The 18,366-nt window shown below is 42.9% G+C and overlaps 1 protein-coding gene across 1 annotated transcript in view; it reads left to right on the forward strand.

Moving 5' to 3' along the window:
* LOC126251849 (condensin complex subunit 3) overlaps positions 1–18,366 on the forward strand; it is a 217,772-nt gene that overhangs the window by 30,197 nt on the left and 169,209 nt on the right. Inside the window, exon 4 of the mRNA XM_049952524.1 lies at positions 8,374–8,461. Within this exon, the coding sequence (XP_049808481.1) occupies positions 8,374–8,461 (88 nt within the window). The remainder of the gene's footprint in view (positions 1–8,373; positions 8,462–18,366) is intronic.

Genomic DNA, 18,366 nt, shown 5'->3' on the forward strand with positions numbered 1-18,366 from the left:
GAATATCTTACAAATGTTATCCTTACCGGTGCATAACATTCCATACCACATGCTTCGTTTTTACCGTAACGCAGAGACGTGCTCTACACATTTTTAACTGTCATTTGTGATGGAAAACTTCATTCATTACAAACGGTTGTGTGCACAGTGTCATCACGTTCTTCAGGATAGCAAAACATTTAGTTGGATTTCATTTACTAGGTCTTTTAACAGTTCCACTCCATCTTCCGTCATATGGGCCAAACTCAAATTTCTGGCCTGGTTGTCGCAGACGATGTCATAGTGGACCCTATTGCTATCTCCAACACCTTGGGCCACAGTTTTGTGGATGTCTGAAGCTCCTCCCACTATCACCCTGCCTTCCTCCTTCAGAAATAAACAGAGGTGGCTCGAGCGATACCCTTCTCTTCTCACAATAGTGAGTGCTACAATGCCGCTTTTACTGTGAGGGAGCTAGATCATGCTCTCACTTCATCCCGATCATCCACCCCAGGGCCAGACGATGTTAACATTCGGATGTTGCAGCACCTTTCTCTTGCGGGCAAGCATTTTCTCCTTTGTACGTACAACTGCATCTGGGCAGAGGGCATATTTCCCAGACACAGGTGCGAAGCCACTGTCATACCCATACCTAAGCCCGGTAAGGACAACACCTTCCTTCTAGCTACCACCCCATTTCTCTCACTAGCTGTGTTTGCAAGGTGATGGAATGTATAATACACGTCTGGCTGGTATGATGGCTCGAGTCTCACAGTTTATTGATCACTGTACAGTGTGGATTTCGAGCACACCATTCTGCAGTTGATCATCTCGTCACTTTGTCCACCCATGTTGTGAATGGTTTTCTGCAGAAATCGAAGACTGTGGCCATGTTTTTTAATTTGGGGAAAGCCTATTGAAAGGTATCTTTACAATTATGGGGTATCTTTACAATTAATCTGAATGTGGGGGTAAAGTGTGGCCTCAATAGAATTGTCGCGCAAATGGGATGCAGTAGAATGTGCCACATGTCCCAGCTGGTTGAAGCATGGAGTGGAATTTTAGCAGTGAGAGCGTAAACAAAAATTTTGGCAAAAGAACAATCACTAGATCGGTAAATTGCACACATGAACGAGTAATGTGAGTAATATGGTTGCTGTTGCCTGCAATCTATTATGTCGCATATTAATTAACCCTAGAACTTTACTTCGGAGCCCCTTGCAAGTTCTATGATCTATGGAAGAGGAATGTTCGAAGGATGGTTTAATTACGAACACTTACATTCACAATTACGAACACTTACATTCACACACACTTGAGAGACTAAAAGGAAGGAAAAGAACTGAAAACCTTCACCACAGTACACATGGGTAGCAAGAGGGGCTTTTCCCTTGATTTCAACATGTGGGGTACATGAATAAAATTTCTATTTGAAGTGAATTGCTATAAAAATGAAGCATAATTAAGAATCACAATTAATTCAAATACTCTCCAGCGGAAGATCACTATGGCCTTGGCACCATATGATTTCTCATTAAATCATGACCACGTGGTCCTCACAAACAAGTGTGCACAAAGAAAGTTATCAAGTGAGATGAATTGCACAAAATTCAGTCATAAAATCATGGAAATCATATGCAGTTTACCGATCACTTCACAGGGATACTAAACAAAATAAACTGAATCACAGTAAACTCAACACGGGTCCACTTGTTTAACAGTTGAACTGAACAATAGCCTACACCGTCCCTGGATTTTAACGCATTTAACACTTGCAAATTAGCAAATAAAATTTGTCACACATGATGATAAACTATGAACAATGAAAGGAAGCATCTACTTTGACTAGCTTTGAAAAACTTACATAAAACACAACATTAGCTTCTCATCAAAAAGGCACACTTACCTCCAGTAGGTCTCAACCGTCTCGCATTCGCTCTCCAACCAAACCACTCCTTGTACCTATGGAAGTGGCCAGAGGAACCCGTATTGTGGTGCCAAACTATATAAAAGGTTCGTCTAAGGCAAACAGAAACCTCTTTGCTACCTGGTACGTGTTTCCTACAGTTGGGTGTTGTGACACAGTGGCAGACTACTACACTCCCATGAATCTACACACTGAAATCCTTACACACTGTTATTCATACATTCAACTGATCGGACAAGAAGAGGAAAGAGTAGATACATTGAAATATACCACTTAAATGTATCAAACAAGTACAAATTACCTAATGAAATGTTAAAACGAAATATGGATAATATACTGTGGCCACCACAAACACCTCAGCTGCTCAGTCGTTTCCCTTTTCTTCTTTACATTGAGGATAATAGACTATTTGCATCAACAATTGAGGTGCCAGAGGCCTACAAATGAAGCTCTGTGGTATGGCAGAATCATGAAGAGGCTCAGGCAGAGACCCTTCACTATGACCCTGTAATGGTCTGTCTCCTGCTGGGCATCTCCAGTACCCTTTCTGTTGACAATTTTGCCATCTATTGCAGTACTCCACAGATGTGTGTATTTGAGCGGTGTCTTCAGCAATGTCTGGATTGTTTCTAATCCTGCAGCATTGACAATCACTTTCGTTTTTCCACCGACAAAACTGTTTGTATGAATTTCTGGCAGTTCAGTTGGTTTCTTCCACCGTCTTTACATCTTGGGCCTGTTGCTCTTCCATTTGTTGAAACTACAAAATTCCTGAGGCTCTTACTCAATAGGAAACTTCATTGGTCCTCCCATGTGTCTTACCTGGTGGCCAGCTGTATGTGGTTCCTCAGTGTCCTATGTGTCCTCAGTGGTACTTCTTGGGGAGCAGATCAAACCACCCCCTCCGTTTGTACCCCCTTTCAGCACCAAACTAGGCTATAGATGTTTTGTCCATGCATTTGCACATCTGTGCCTTTTACACCGCCTCAGTACTATACACCTTCATGACACCCGTTTGCCCACTGGCGCCATTTACACTAGCCTGGTTGAGAGTCTGTATGCAGAAGATGGCAAATTACTCCTGTGCTACTGTTGTGACTTTCTCCTCAGCAGATATGCATGCCGTTTGTCTGCCGTGCGTGGCCACCCATCCTACGCCTCCTTTTTTGATGATTCCTTTGGTCTCCAGTATGGGACGCATATCTCTTCTGTCATCTCCTTGAGTTTGCTTTCGGCTCTTGCCACGGCAGCTTAACTTCACACTATGTGCAACTTTCCCGGTGGGTGTAAACCCTTCACCACCTTGGCTTCATTTGCTTCCTAAGGACACTATACCAACCTTGCTCTATTGCCTTCAGTTTCACGGCCTTCACACGGAACTTCACAATAGTACTTTTGTGTACACTGATGGCTCTCGGACTGTCCATAGTGTTGGGTGTGCCTTTGTGATTGGCACCGGTGTTTTTCAGTATTTGCTTCCGGAACCCTGCTCAGTATTTATAGCAGAGTTCTTTGCCCTGTATCAGGCCACACAGTAATCTGGCCATTGTTCTAACAATAAAAACAAATTTGCCAAGTGTTACTATGATTAAGTTGTCTGTGTATCCATGGGAAAAATAGTATGTAGGATTTAATTCATCACCAGGTTCCGCAATAGTGGGACCAAAACCCCACCTTGTGAACACCCTCTGGTAATCTTGATAACTATTTTCTGATTTATCATGGTGACTTCTACCTTTCTTCTGCTTAACAAGGCGTTAATCCATCTACATATGGTGGTCTCAGTATCACACACTTCTGCAGCTCTGCGCCATTAAATATGCAACCATGCAGAATCCATTTTGTTCTCTAATATTTCAGCCACATATCTCCTGGCCATCCTTGGAATGAGCCAAAAGACTATTGACACAATGCAGAGTGTGGCCATATATGTTGCACCACAGCAGCACTATGCATGAGCCAGTGCCACAAATACTGTAGGGCAGGAAAGACATCCGTATTTGCAGATGCATGCTCACTGCAGTAGATAGGGAAAGCACTCATGTGATTGAGTCATCACATTTGATGATGGCTGTAATAGTCATATTTTTTGAGTATTACTTTAGAATTTAACACCTAGATTACAGGTGTACTTCTTGACTTATACTTCAGACTACATTTCCTAATTAAACTTACTTAATGCCTTTATTCTGGAACCTCGTTCATTTACTTTATCTTCAGTTGAAATCAAATTAAATATTTCGTTTGATGTACAAATGATTACAAAGGCAAAATTGATAAATAACATTCACATAATCATCATTATTAGTAACAACAACAACAACAACAACAACATTAAACTTAGATGTGCTCTGCTGTGCAGCGAGCTCTTGCATAACAATAGCTGAAAAATCGTTATGTTAAATTTGCTTTCCATCAGCCATTGTTAAATCATCACACTTGAAATCTTTTTCTGTTTAACCTCTTGACTATATATGCCTACGACCGTTGTGCAAAAATGTCATGGCTCTGGAGATGAAGACATGATTCACTTTTTTGTGTGTAGGAAACACTGTCTTGCACCCTTACTCAGCAACACAGTGGCAACTTCTCTGCAGTTTAATTTTAGCAGGGGCCAGATTCCATGCTTTGTCTAAATTAAAACAACTATCACAATTTATTTCATGTTTTGCTAATGAAATTTCCACAGCTTCCTTGAAGACTGTCACAAAATGGAGGTAAGCAATCCATAATGCATGTGATTGGCGGACCTGGCAGTTTTTAATTTCGACAGAATATGGAACTTGGTCTTTGCAAAAGTCCTAGAGAATTGAGTACAGTGTTCCTGCCACCGAATGTCTGTTGGTTAAAACTTAACTACAAGAGGACTTTCAACATCTGCTACATAGGATGAATGTCTGTCAGATGACAGAAGGTACTTGACCAAAATATTAATAGAAGAGATGAAATTGTGTGACTGGATACCCGAAATGTAATTATCTGTATGTTACTACTCTGGCCGAGCAGCAGAACAATGCAGGTAGAATCAAAACTATGTTTAAAAAATGTGAGCTCAAAACTCTGTCGTGATGTCACATTTCTCAGACCTGGAAAATTTTGTCGAATTTGGCATACTGCCGATTTAGCATTATCTACATGTATTATTTTCACCACTAGACTTAGTCTGATGTTTCTGAATGTATGGGCTCTTTGGAAACAGCTGCTGTAGCAATTGTAAATCTCTGTTGTCAGATGGTACTTGAACACAACAGCAGCTATAGTGCTCTTAGTGAACCACTTTGTTTGTGGCAGTGTGTAATTAAGTGTGGATTATTCTTATGCTAAGCTCTCCTATTTTTCATGTAGATCTTTAGATAGAGAAGCCAATTACTTCAGCAGCATGAACAGTACGTTTTTATTGGTAGATGTTGTCCATATATTCCCTTTTTTTTTAAAGACCCAGGGAGCTGGAAGTCTGAACATTCTGAGTCTGAACTGTGTTGTGGATCAACCTAGTTTAATTAGGTAACATTTAGTGTGTTTTTTATTACACACAAGGAAATTTCTTTCCTAGTTTCTAGCCAGCTTCTCGAATTTTTCTTCCTGTTTAGTCTTGTTATCAAACCTCCTGAATTTATAATTTTTCAAAGATCTAAGACATTGAAGTAAACTGTTTGGCTTCACCCCATAGGTTTGTCCATCACTTTTCCTATTGATTGATGTGTCTTGCACATTTTGTTTGGGAAATTTATATGTTAAATCTCAGTGGATTTTCATTTGGGTTGCAGCTACTGATGCAAACACAAGATCCATCCCAGATGACAATGTTGCGTAGGAAATAGTTACTTTCATTTTAGTGCTGGTCAGATAAGCTATAATTGTTGATCAGTCCGCTGCTGTTTATGCATCTGTAGGAATCACCTTATACAAAATTTGTGATAATCCAGCATTCTCCATCTATTACATTGTCTTTGTGGATGAACCTTCATTGCAAGTTTGGTTTGGTTTAGTTAGGTCATGTTCCGTAGATCATTTTCATGATTATTTTATCGATATGATGTGGTTTAAGTTAGATTACAAGATACACACACACACACACACACACACACACACACACACACACACACACATATGCATAGTGCTAATTATTATTACTGAAATTTTTAGTTCTACACGTCCAACTAAATTTAGAATTACAATTTTTTTCCAAGTTCTGAAACAGAAACTCGTCCATGGAATAGGAGGATTTGTCCAAAAGAAATTATTTTAAGCTAGATGTAAAACTTGATATGCTACCTGCCAGAAACTTTGTTGTTAGGCAAATGATCAAAGTATTTTGTTGCTGACTAATGTACTCCTTTTTGAGCAACTGACATCTTCAATAACTTATAGGAAAGGTCATTTTTCCCTCTAGTGTTGTACGTATGAACATCACTATGTATTCTGATGGTGCAGTTAAAATACCTAACTCCTTGAATAGGTGCCTACATGACGTGCTTGGGTGAACACCACTAATTTTCTCACTGCTCTCTTTTGTGCAATCAATACTTTATGTCTGAGTGGTGAGTTACCCCAGAAAACTATTCCTTAAGACACTATTGAGTGGAAATATGCAAAGTACGTTAGGAGGCTGATCTGTTTATTACCAAGACTAGTGATTATACAAAGAGCGAAAGAAGCTGAACTTAATTGTTTGAGAAGCTCAGTAATATGCTTCTACCAGTTGTCATCAATGTGAACACCCAGAAATTTGGAGAAATCTACCCTGTTAACTGAGCCTTGTTCAAATGCTACATCAATTGTCAGTATGACTCTATTCGGTGTACAGAACTGGATATAGTGAGTTTCTTCAAACTTAAGGGAGAGTCCATTTTCTGAGAACCACTTAATAATTCTTTGAAAGACATCCTTAACAATATCTTCACCTGCTTTTTCTGGAATGGGATTTATTATAACACTCGTCTCATCTGCAAAAAGTACTGGTTCTGCTTTCTGAACGTTAAGTGAGAGGTCATTCACATGAATAAGGAACAGCAGAGGACCTAGAACCCAGTGGGACTCCCTTTGTGACAACTCCCCATTCACTACAATTTACCACCCTCCCAACATTATTTGTGTTATTCAGCACTACTTTTTGCTTTCTGTTCGTTAAGTGTGATTCAAACCAGCTGTGTGTATAACCCTCAATTCCTTAAAACCTGTGTTTCTCTAAGAGTGTGACATCACCCACACAGTCAAATGCCTTGGAAAGATCACAAAAAATACCAACTGGCCATAATTTGTTATTTAGGGTTTCTACTATTTGATGGGTAAATGTGTAGATAGCATTCTCAATCAAGTAACCCTTCTGTAATCCAAACTGTGACATGCTGAGTAAATTATTTTCACTTCAATGTGAGACTACTCTTGAATACATAACTTTTTTGAATATTTTAGAAAATGAAATTAGCAATCAGATTGGTCTATAATTATTTAAGTCACTCGTGTCCCCTTTCTTATCAAGAGGTTTGACAATTGCGTATTTCAATCTGTCTGGAAAAATTCGCTATGCTAGAGAAGCATTACATATATCGCTAAGGACTCCACTTATTAAATTAGAACAACACTTCAAAATTCTGTTAGAGACTCGGTCAACATCACATGAGCTCTTGTTTTTCAGTATATTTTTAATTCCCTTAATTTCAGTGGGAGATTTGGTGCTATTTCTAAAGGCCTAAAGTTCTGAGGTATGACATTTTAAAAATATTTCACATTGTTTCTGCCTGAGCACTGTCTATGAAAATGTTATTGATAAGTGACCTCCTATCCTGCTGCATAGGAGGTCACTTATCAATAATAGACAGTGCTGACAGTGCTCAGGCAGCACTTCCCCCATGAACCATGGACCTTGCCGTTGGTGGGGAGGCTTGCGTGCCTCAGCGATACAGATGGCCGTACCGTAGGTGCAACCACAACGGAGGGGTATCTGTTGAGAGGCCAGACAAACATGTGGTTCCTGAAGAGGAGCAGCAGCCTTTTCAGTAGTTGCAGGGGCAACAGTCTGGATGATTGACTGATCTGGCCTTGTAACATTAACCAAAACGGCCTTGCTGTGCTGGTACTGCGAACAGCTGAAAGCAAGGGGAAACTACAGCCGTAATTTTTCCCGAGGACATGCAGCTTTGTTACTCTTTCACTTTTTTTTATCAGATTTGGCAAATAAGAACAGCAGGCATAAATCAAAAGTGATGGAAGGGTTCCTCCCCCAGAGACAAGGGTTATCTTTCTCTGTAAAAAATGTATTAATAAAGTAATGCAGTAAGAGCAAATCTACATTGTTCTGTTTTATGACAATATGCATCCACTTTATACACTGAAGTCCAGTATTTTTAAATTACGCATTAAAAAACTGACAGTTTTATTGATGTGTTACAGTAATAATTTTTTCACTGTTTGGCTAGTTAAATTACATTCTTATGTTGCATTACTCCTTGCTTGATATTACACAGGATAAAGTATCATCAGTGAGAGCAGAAGCAGTTAAAGCACTTTACCGCCTGCAGGAACCTGAAGATCAAGACTGTCCAATAATAAGAGGTAAGTTCCATGTAAAGAAAAAAATAGAAATTTTAAAATGAGAAAAATGTGATGACATCCAAATCAAATTAAAGTTTATTCTCTAAGTATTGTTGCTGTTTAGGATACGTTTTTTCTGTAATGACCAGTGGATGTTTTTATGGTGTTTGTGGACAAATGTTCTCTCTCATTTTTGATTATAAGATTGTAGGAAAAATATATATTTTAATGAAAATCTGCCAAAATTATTTTTGATAGTTGTGTAAAAAGTTTTGTTTTTATGTGGGAAAAGATTTGTCTTTTGAGCGGGTATTTTAATTTTTCATGGAGGGGACAAGAACACACACAAAGTGGAAGCAACTGCATATATTTGTTGGTTCCAGTTTTATGACAAGTTTAGTTCATGGTAGTTTAGGTGGGTGTTAGATCAGTACAGGAGCCAGTGGTGACTCTACGGCTTATCCTGACAACATTGATCCACTGGTCATATCATGGTGATGAGTTAAGGCATTGTAAAACTATCTCATATCCCCAAGTACAAGGTGAGCCAGAAGTTACACAATCCGAAATTAAAAAAAATCCAATTTTTATTAATGTACGTGTAAAGTATATATTCACATTATACATTTTCTCATAGTAGATGCTGGGAATGTCCTCCATGTGCTGCAACATATGCTAAAACATGTTTCTCCGTGTTAGCTGTTACTTTTTGGTTGGGCACTACACTTGTGTGGTATATTTTGTCTTCAGTGTTGCACTTCAGTTGGTTGATTGTGTAAGAATTATTCTTATAGGTATTACCTGTCAGATGTCTTAAAGGAAAAAGTTGCGGGAGGGGTCTAGGTGGCCACAGGTCACATGAAATGATGTGTTCCCAGAAGAACTTGTGTAACATGTGCTATTCATTGTGTGTGCTATTGCACCATCGCACTTCAGCGAGCAGTGTCTTTTATTAGTTTCTAACATTGCTACAAATTGCATAGTGGTGTCTTGGTGACGTTCAGTTGTTATTGTTTTTGAGAAAAAAATTTGGCCTGTTATTATGTTGCATGCAATTGTACACCAAATTCTAATTTTCTGTGACTATAATGGGGTCTTGTAGAAAACATTAGGATTTTCTAAGCTCCAGTATCTGTTGTTTTGGCTGTTTACATAACCGCTTAAAAGGGAAACTCTCCACTGAACCCCCCTCAGATTTAGTGGTAAGAGGGCCCAGTGGTCAGCCCATCTTAAACTGAATCAGATTAAGCGTGAAAACAGGAAGAAGGTGTACTGGACTGTAAGGCAAAATATAAACCGTGAATGGTCCAAGAACAAGAAGTGCAGTGTAGAGAAGCTGGGAAGAGAAATGGCACCATGGTAAAGTGGTTATGGTTTTGGACTGCCAAGCAGGCGAGCCATGTTCTAACCTCCCTCGCACAATTTTTTTTCTTTTATCCCCCCCCCCCTTCCCCCCTTCCATCATTCGCTGTTTGATTTATTCAAATTTGTCTTTGTCGTGGTGTAAGGTCTGTTTGCGACAGCGAGGTGAAAGGTCGGGATTTTTAATTTCAGTTGATTTTGCACAATTACTCTATTAGCAGCCGAAAGGAAGTAGCTTTTGAGTGGGAATTGCAAATGTTTGGTGACAAGTGACCTGAATCCTCCACTGGAAAACATGTCTGGTGTCATGCATGGCATTAGTGACAGTACGTGTGTCGTATGGTAGGAATCTCTTATCGACACACCTATTTTGTACGACTGGAAAGTGAGCAAGATGTGCATCCTTGCCACACACACACACACACACACACACACACACACACACACACACACAAAGCTAGCACACCTCATGCACGCAACTGCTACCACCAGCAGCTCCATTCGGAAAGCAAGTGTCATGTGAATAAAAATCTGGAGTGGGGTGACGAAGGGGAGGCATAGCAGGGTGTGGGTGTAGGTGGGAGAGAGAAGAGAGCTGCCTGGCGTTACCGTAGGTTGAGTCTGGATAGTTCCAGAAGTGGAGAATATATTGTAAGGATGCCTCCCATCTGCATTGTTGTAAGGATAACTCCCACCTGCGCAGTTAAAAAAAAAGCTGGTGGAGGAGGAGAGGATCCTAATAGCTTGGGTAATGAAGCAGCCACTGAAATCAAGCATATTATTTCCAGCTGCTCACTGTACTGCAGAGTAGTCTGTTTTGCTCTTGGCCAGTTTGGCGGTGGCCATTAATTCATTCTGGTGGACAGCTGGTTGATGGTCATGCCAGTATAAAAAGAAATGCTTTGATGGGGGCAAAATAAGTCTGCTAGGTGGGCTGGATTGGGCAGGTCTTACAGCTGGGCCCTATGGAAAGGGGTTGGGGTTGGGAGTGGCATAGGTATAGAATGGGTTGTTTCGGGGGTTGGATGAGCAATGGAACATCACTTCAGGAGGGTTTCAGAGCATGATGATAGATAATCAAGGCCCCGGCGAAGAATGTTGTCCAGTTTTCCCAGTCTGTGGTGGTACTGGGTGATGGGGGGGGGGGGGAGCACTCTTTTGTAGCGGGTTCTTGGAGCCCCCTCCCCCGTTGTAAGAGGCGACTAAAAGGAGTCTCACATGTTTCGGCCTTTCTTATGGTCCCCTGTAGAGTTTGACCTCCATTTTTCAAAATTTTCCTGAAGAGCGAGCCAATTTGGGAAGGGTGCCTTACAAGGTGCCCCATGTGCTGAGACTCCTCGCATCCTTCGTCGACATGGATCTCCACTTCCACTCATTCTCCAACTGTTGGGTGAGATCACACTACAGGGTGCGCTTTCCCCCATCCTATGTGCATTATCGCTTACTGCGCTGTCGACGAAAATGGACTTCTTAGGTCGTTTGTGCCTGATACCCAGCATGGTAGACAGTCCGTTGCGGTGGGGCTGCCATGTACCGTGTTGGTTGTCGCCATGACCTCTCCACATATGCCAAGGAGTAGATGTGTGTCACCGTGGGGCATCGGGACTCGCAGCAATGGCCATCCTGCCAGGTGGCCTTTGGCACTCGTGGGGAGGGCCTCTGGTCGGAGTAGGTGGCATCAGGATGGATGACACGCCATGAAGCGTAGTACGTCATCTCTTGCTGGTGGTCAACACCAGCAGTCTCTAAGTGATCAAGGTCTAACTTCAATGCTAAGAAATAGGACTAAAAATCGCTCCCCTCCCCCCCCCCCCCCCCCCCATCACCCTCTCCCCCGGCCACACCATGGGAGGAACACCAAGCTAAGGATGGCAGCAAAGCTTATTCACCTCGGTACCTCGTATGTATGAGAGTTGATGGGGAATATTTCTTGTCAATGAAACCTCAGTTTTTTGTGGAGCATTTAGAGAAAAAGTTTGCGGAGATGGAGGGCTTGTCCAAAATGTGATCAGGGTCAGTCTTGATAAAAACAGCATCCTCTGCCCAGTCTTGGGCACTAATCGCCTGTGACAAGCTGGGGGATGTTTCTGTTTCCATCACGCCCCATAAGAGCTTAAATATGGTCCAGTGTATTCACAGGAACCTTCTTTTTCAGTCTGGCGATGAGCTGCGTGCCAATTTAGAGCAACGAGTTGTCATTTTGTCCAGAGCATCCACCAGAGGGATAATCAAGTTGCCACCAGTGCCTTCATCTTGGCCTTCGAGGGTGACACATTACCCGAGAAGGTCAAGGTGATGGTCACTGCTGTGATGTAAAGCCTTATATCCCTTCCCTGATGCGGTGCTTTAAGTGCTGGAAGTTCGGCCATATTTCTTCCCGCTGTACTTCCAGCGTCACCTGTCGGGATTGTGGACGTCCTTCACATCCCAATACTCCATGTGTCCCACCTCCCATCTACGTCAACTGTGGAGAGCACCATTGGCCTTGCTCACCAGACTGCAGGATTCTCCAGAAACCACATGACGCCCATGAGAACCCCAGTCTGTGGGCCCCCAGGTTGCCCGCTCTCTTTCTGTTCCAGACCTTGCTGCAGCTGGCTCCTTTTTGCAGCACAGCCCTCTTCAATCTCAAACAGAAAAGAAGAAGAAACATAAGTCCCGGGACAAGGAGCATCTGGTGTCGCCAAAGGTCCCATCACCACCTGGATTCTGGGGTCACAGTTTGCAATCTGTATCTCCCTTCTGACAGGACTGTTACACCTGATGCCTTAACTGCCCTTCTTCAGCAACTTCCTCCTCCCTTCCTCCTCGGGGATTTTAATGCTCATCATCCCTTGTGGGGCAGTGCATTTCCTTCTAGCCGGGGTCTTCTCATAGACCAGTTTCTCGCAGACCACGACTTGTGCCTTCTTAATGATGGCTCCCCTACCCATTTCAGTGCCGGTCATGGTACCTTTCCTGCCATTGATCTTTCTCTATCTTCTCCCTTCCTCCTCCCTTCATTCCACTGGTTGCCATATGACTACCTTTGCGATAGTGATCACTTCCCATTGATTCTCTCGCTCCCTTCCCGCTCCCCGATGGACAGGTTACCTCGTTGGTCTTTCCAACGCGCCGATTTACCTCTATATACTGCACAGGTCATTTTTTCTCCCTCTTTGTCGGGTTGTATTGATGACGTCGTATGTGCCTTGTCTGATGCGGTTGTTCGTGCTGCTAGCCTTGCTATCCCACGCTCATCTGGGTCATTTCGCCTCCGGAAACTCCCGTGGTGGAGTACAGCCATTGCCTTCGCCATCCGTGATAGCCGTCGAGCTTTGCAACACCTTAAGAGGCACCCATCCGCTGCCAATCTTATTATCTCGAAACACCTTTGCGCCTAGGCCCGTTACTTAATCAAATGGAGCAAACGAATGTGTTGGGAGCACTTCATTTCTTCCCTCGGTTCTGCTGTCCCTATGTCACAGGTATGGGCTACACTTCGCTTTCTCCGAGGTTGCCTTCAGCTGTCTACCCTCTCGGGCCTTGCCCTCTTGTATGGCCTTTGATTCTCGTGGAACATCTTGTGACCCATTTTGCAACAGCATCAGCATCAACCTCTTATCCGGCTGCTTTCCTTCGCCAGAAACAGCAGGCCGAAGCTTCCGCATTATGTTTTACCCCTTGACAGTCAGAATCTTACAGCGAGCCTTTTACTGAATGGGAACTTCTTTCCGCACTTTTTTCTTCTCATGATAAGGCACCTGGCTCAGATTCCATTCATAACCAGTTGCTTCAACATCTCAGTGCTCCACAACGACATCATCTTCTCCGGGTGCTTAACCGTATTTGGCTCCAGGGTGACTTCCCTTCTCAATGGAGGGATAGCACTGTGGTTCCCGTCCTTAAGCCTGGTAAGAACCCCCTATTTGTTGAAAGCTATCGGCCAGTTAGTCTGAAAAACGTTGTTTGCAAGTTACTTGAACGGATGGTAGTCCGTCGGCTCAATTCCTTGAATCTCGAGATCTATTATCCCCTTACCAGTGTGGCTTCCAAGAGGGACGGTCTCCGATCGATCATTTACTTCACTTGGAATCCACAGTTCGGCAGGCTTTTTCCCAGCGCCACCATTTGGTTGCAGTATTTTTCGACCTTAGCAAGGCCTATGACACAGCTTGGCGCCATCATATCGTACTTATACTTCATGAGTGGGGTCTTCGGGGCCCACTCCCGATTTTTATCTGCCAGTTCCTGTTCCATTGGTTGTTCAGGGTTCGGGTTGGTACTGTTTTTAGTTCTCCACGGATTCAGGAGAATGGCATACCACAGGGTTCCGTATTGAGTGTACTTCTTTTCTTCTTTGCTAGAGATGGACATAAGGCCTCCGTCAGTCCTTTGGTCATGGCCACACCGTAACACCACCGCCTCTGAATTTTACTGTTGGCACTACACACACTGGCAGATGACGTTCAGCGGGCATTTGCCATACCCACACCCTGCCATCTGATCGCCACATTGTGTACTGTGATTTGTCACTCCACCCAATGTTTCTTCCACTGTTCAATCGTCGAGTGTTTACATTTTTTACACCTAGCGAGGTGGTGTTTGACATTTACTGGCATGATGTGTGGCTTATGAGCAGCCGCTTGACCATGAAATCGAAATTTTCTCACCTCCCGCCTAACCTTCATAGTACTTGCAGTGGATCTTGATGCAGTTTGGAATTCCTGTGTTATGGTCTGGATAGATGTCTGCCTATTCCACATTACGACCCTCGTCAACTGTCGCTGGTCCCTGTCAGTCAACAGCAAGGTCGGCCTGTATGCTTTTCTACTGTATGTGTCCCTTCACGTTTCCACTTCACTATCACATCGGAAACAGTGGACCTAGGGATGTTTAGGAGTGTGAAAATCTTGCATAATGCACCTAATATGAAAAAGTATGCTTTTGGGAGTGTCCGAATTCTTTTGATCACATATTGTAAATGTTCTCAGAACCTTGATCACTAGAACAAGTATCATTGTTTACAACAACAGTCTGCAGGATGAGCTTCAGCACTTGGTTTTTCAAGCGAATGAATATTTTACGCAACAGGTACGTAAGGCATAATGAATGAAACCTACAGTGGACATAAGGGAAAAGGAAGTTGACAGAGATTAAGTCTGTGGCTTTCCTGCCATATGTGGAAAGCCTGTTGTCAGAAAAATGGCGGAACCTCATCAATCACAATGTGAAAGTGATTTTAGGTCCTCCAAGAACACAGCAGCATCTTCAGCTTCCGTCAAAGGTGCAATGCTGGGGTTTACAAGATCCCCTGCAAGTACAGACATCCGTACATCAGGCAAATGCCTTGTACAGTCCCTGAAAGGTGTGTGGAACACTGTAGATACACCTGACCCTTACAGCTTTACAGCTCAATAAATAGCCCGTGACAGAGCACTGTGTCAACACTGATCACTGCATGGTATGCAAATGTTGAAAAGTGGTGAAAGAAGCATTTGAAATAAGTTTTGTAAAGAATTAAGAGAGTTAGTTTGAGCTTGGGCACATGGAATTTGAAAATTTAAAATCGTGGAGGTGTCCCTACAAAACTCAAACAATGGAAAATCCAGGATGGGAGGTAACAGTATTACGAAAAGGAAAGTTGCTACTCACCAGATAGCAGAGATGCTGATTTGCAGAGAGGCACAACAAAAAGACTGTCACAAATAAGCTTTCAGCCAATGAGGCCTTTGTCGAGAATAGACAGCATGCATGCACGCGTGCGCAAGTTTTGTGTGTGTGTGTGTGTGTGTGTGTGTGTGTGTGTGTGTGTGTGTATTTATTTTCGATAAAAACCTCATTGACCGAAAACTTATTTGTGTGTTTGGTGTGTTTGGTGTGCCTATCTACGACTCAGCATCGCCACTATATGGCGAGTAACAACTTTCCTTTTCATAACATTGTTGATGATGTCACTACAGTGCAGCTCATAATGATGCGTACATATCCCAGCATCAGTTGACAGCAAAGCCACAGGTTTAAATTGTGCATGCTTCTTTGCTGCCAATCAACATGTCTGATGCTTGTGTATGTGGCTGCCTGCGTAGTGATGTGATCCATGGGTTTAAGAGGGTGGGGCGAGTGTTGTAGTGTTAGATTGTCAGCTTATTCTAAAGATAGCCAAAACGTATACAGCCAAAATATAAGGAAAAGAAATAGAATTTATAAGACTGCACGCCCGAAATTTAATGGATCCACACACATTTGGAAACCTAGATTTGGTGTATATTGGAGACAATGGTGGAACATTACGGATTACATAAAGAAAATGCATATGAACTTGGAATGGTGAATGAGTTACTGGAAGAAGCAATAAATACACACATCAAAAAGTTTTGCATTGTCTCAGTTCCCAGAAATCCTGAAGTTAGACGTTGTCTGTGGATGTTGTATCACAGACACAGTCCCTTTGACTGTTCGGAGCTGTTACTAAACCCACCCAAAGATGTAAACAACCATACATGAGCAGCGCCTATTAGACAGAGGGGGTCCAACAGCTGATCAGTTCCAGTCATTCCACCAGGAAGGAGGTACACAGCTCGTGTTGTCTGTAGTTCAACCATGCCTAGACGGTCAATACCGCGGTTCAATCATGTCTGCATTGTTACTTTGTGCCAGGAAGGGCTCTCAACAAGGGAAGTCCACTTGTCTCGGAGTGAACCAAAGCAATGTTGTTCAGGAGGAGGAGGAGATACAGAGAGACAGGAACTGTCGATGACATGCCTCGCTCAGGCCACTCAAGGGCTACTACTGGAGTGGGTGACAGCTACCCACGGAGTGTGGCTCGGAGGAACTCGGGCAGCAACACCAACATGTTGAATAATGCTTTTCGTGCAGCCACAGGACATCATGTTATGGCTCAAACTGTGTGCAATAGGCTGCATGATGCGCAACTTCACTCCCGACGTCCATGACGAGGTCCATCTTGCAACCATGACACCATGCAACGCAGTACAGATGGGCCCAACAACATGCCGAATGGACTGCTCAGGAATGGCATCATGTTCTCTTCACCGATGAGTGTCTCATATGCCTTCAGCCAGAAAATCGTCGGAGATGTATTTGGAGGCAACCCGGTTGAACGCCTTAGATACACTATCCAGCCAGTGCAGCAAGGTGGAGGTTCCCTGCTGTTTCGGGGTTGCATTATGTGGAGCCAACGTACGCCGCTGGTCGTCATGGAAGGTGCAATAACACCTGTATTATACGTGAATGCCATCCTCTGACAGTTAATGCTACCATATCGGCAGCATATTGGTGAGACATTCATCTTCGTGGAAAACAATTTCCGCCCTCATTGTGCACATCTTGTGAATGACTTCCTTCAGGATAATGACATCGCTTGACTAGAGCGGCCAGCATGTTCTCCAGCCATGACTCTTATCGAACATGCCCGGAATAGATTGAAAAGGGCTGTTTATGGATGACGTGGCGCACCAACCACTCTGAGGGATCTAGGCCGAACCACCGTTGAGGTGTGGGACAATCTGGACCAACAGTGCCTTGATGAACTTGTGGATAGTATGCCACGACAAATACAATCATGATTCAGTGCAAGGGGACGGGTTGCTCAGTATTAGACGTACCGGTGTGTACAGCAGTCTGGACTACCAACTCTGAAGGTCTCGCTGTATGGTGGTACAACACGCAATGTGTGGTTTTCATGAGCAATAAAAAGGGCAGAAATAATTTTTATGTTGATTTCTATTCCAATTTTCTGCACAGGTTCTGGAACTCTCAAAACCAAGGTGATCCAAAACTTTTTTGATGTGTGTATTTCACAAGATGGATATTGACCAACAAAATTCAGAGAAGTAGTTAAAGAATGAAAGCCTAAAACAGGTCATGGGAGTATGCCAGTAACTGGAGAAATATTCCAAGCATTAAATGCCAACAAAACAATGTCTTCCACTGGACTCGCATTCGGGTGGACGACAGTTCAATCCCGCGTCTGGCCATCCTGATTTAGTTAGGTTTTCCGTGATTTCCCTAAATCGCTCCAGGCAAATGCCGGGATGGTTCCTCTGAAAGGGCACGGCCGACTTCCTTCCCTGATCTGATGAGACCGATGACCTCACTGTTTGGTCTCTTCCTCCAAAACCAACCAACCAACAATGTCTTCTTCATTAGATTGTCAGTGATGCATGAAAAAGAAGTCCCCAGATATTAAAAAAAAAATCTTTCCTCATATCAGTACCTAAAGAGAATGCATCAGTCAAATGTGAAGGCTATTGTATACTAAACTCACTAACCCATGCCTGAAAGAGAATACTTAAATAATTATTTATTAAACCAGTTCAGATTTGGAAAGGTGACTGAGTGAGGAAGGAGAGAGATCTTATTGTGCAAACCCGAGGGAAGTGTCAGTTTGTAAATTTGGTGGCATAATGCAAAAACAATTTTGCAGATATTTACTAAATGGATCCAGAGAGCACAGATTGATGTCTGCTGTTTTCATTGAATGAATTTACCTGAAGAGATGTTCTTAAAAAAGGCAAATATCAAATTGTAGATTTGGCAGTACTTCAGTTCGATTGAGTATA

This window comes from Schistocerca nitens, chromosome 4 (genome assembly GCF_023898315.1).
Source record: "Schistocerca nitens isolate TAMUIC-IGC-003100 chromosome 4, iqSchNite1.1, whole genome shotgun sequence".
Lineage (NCBI taxonomy): Eukaryota > Metazoa > Arthropoda > Insecta > Orthoptera > Acrididae > Schistocerca > Schistocerca nitens.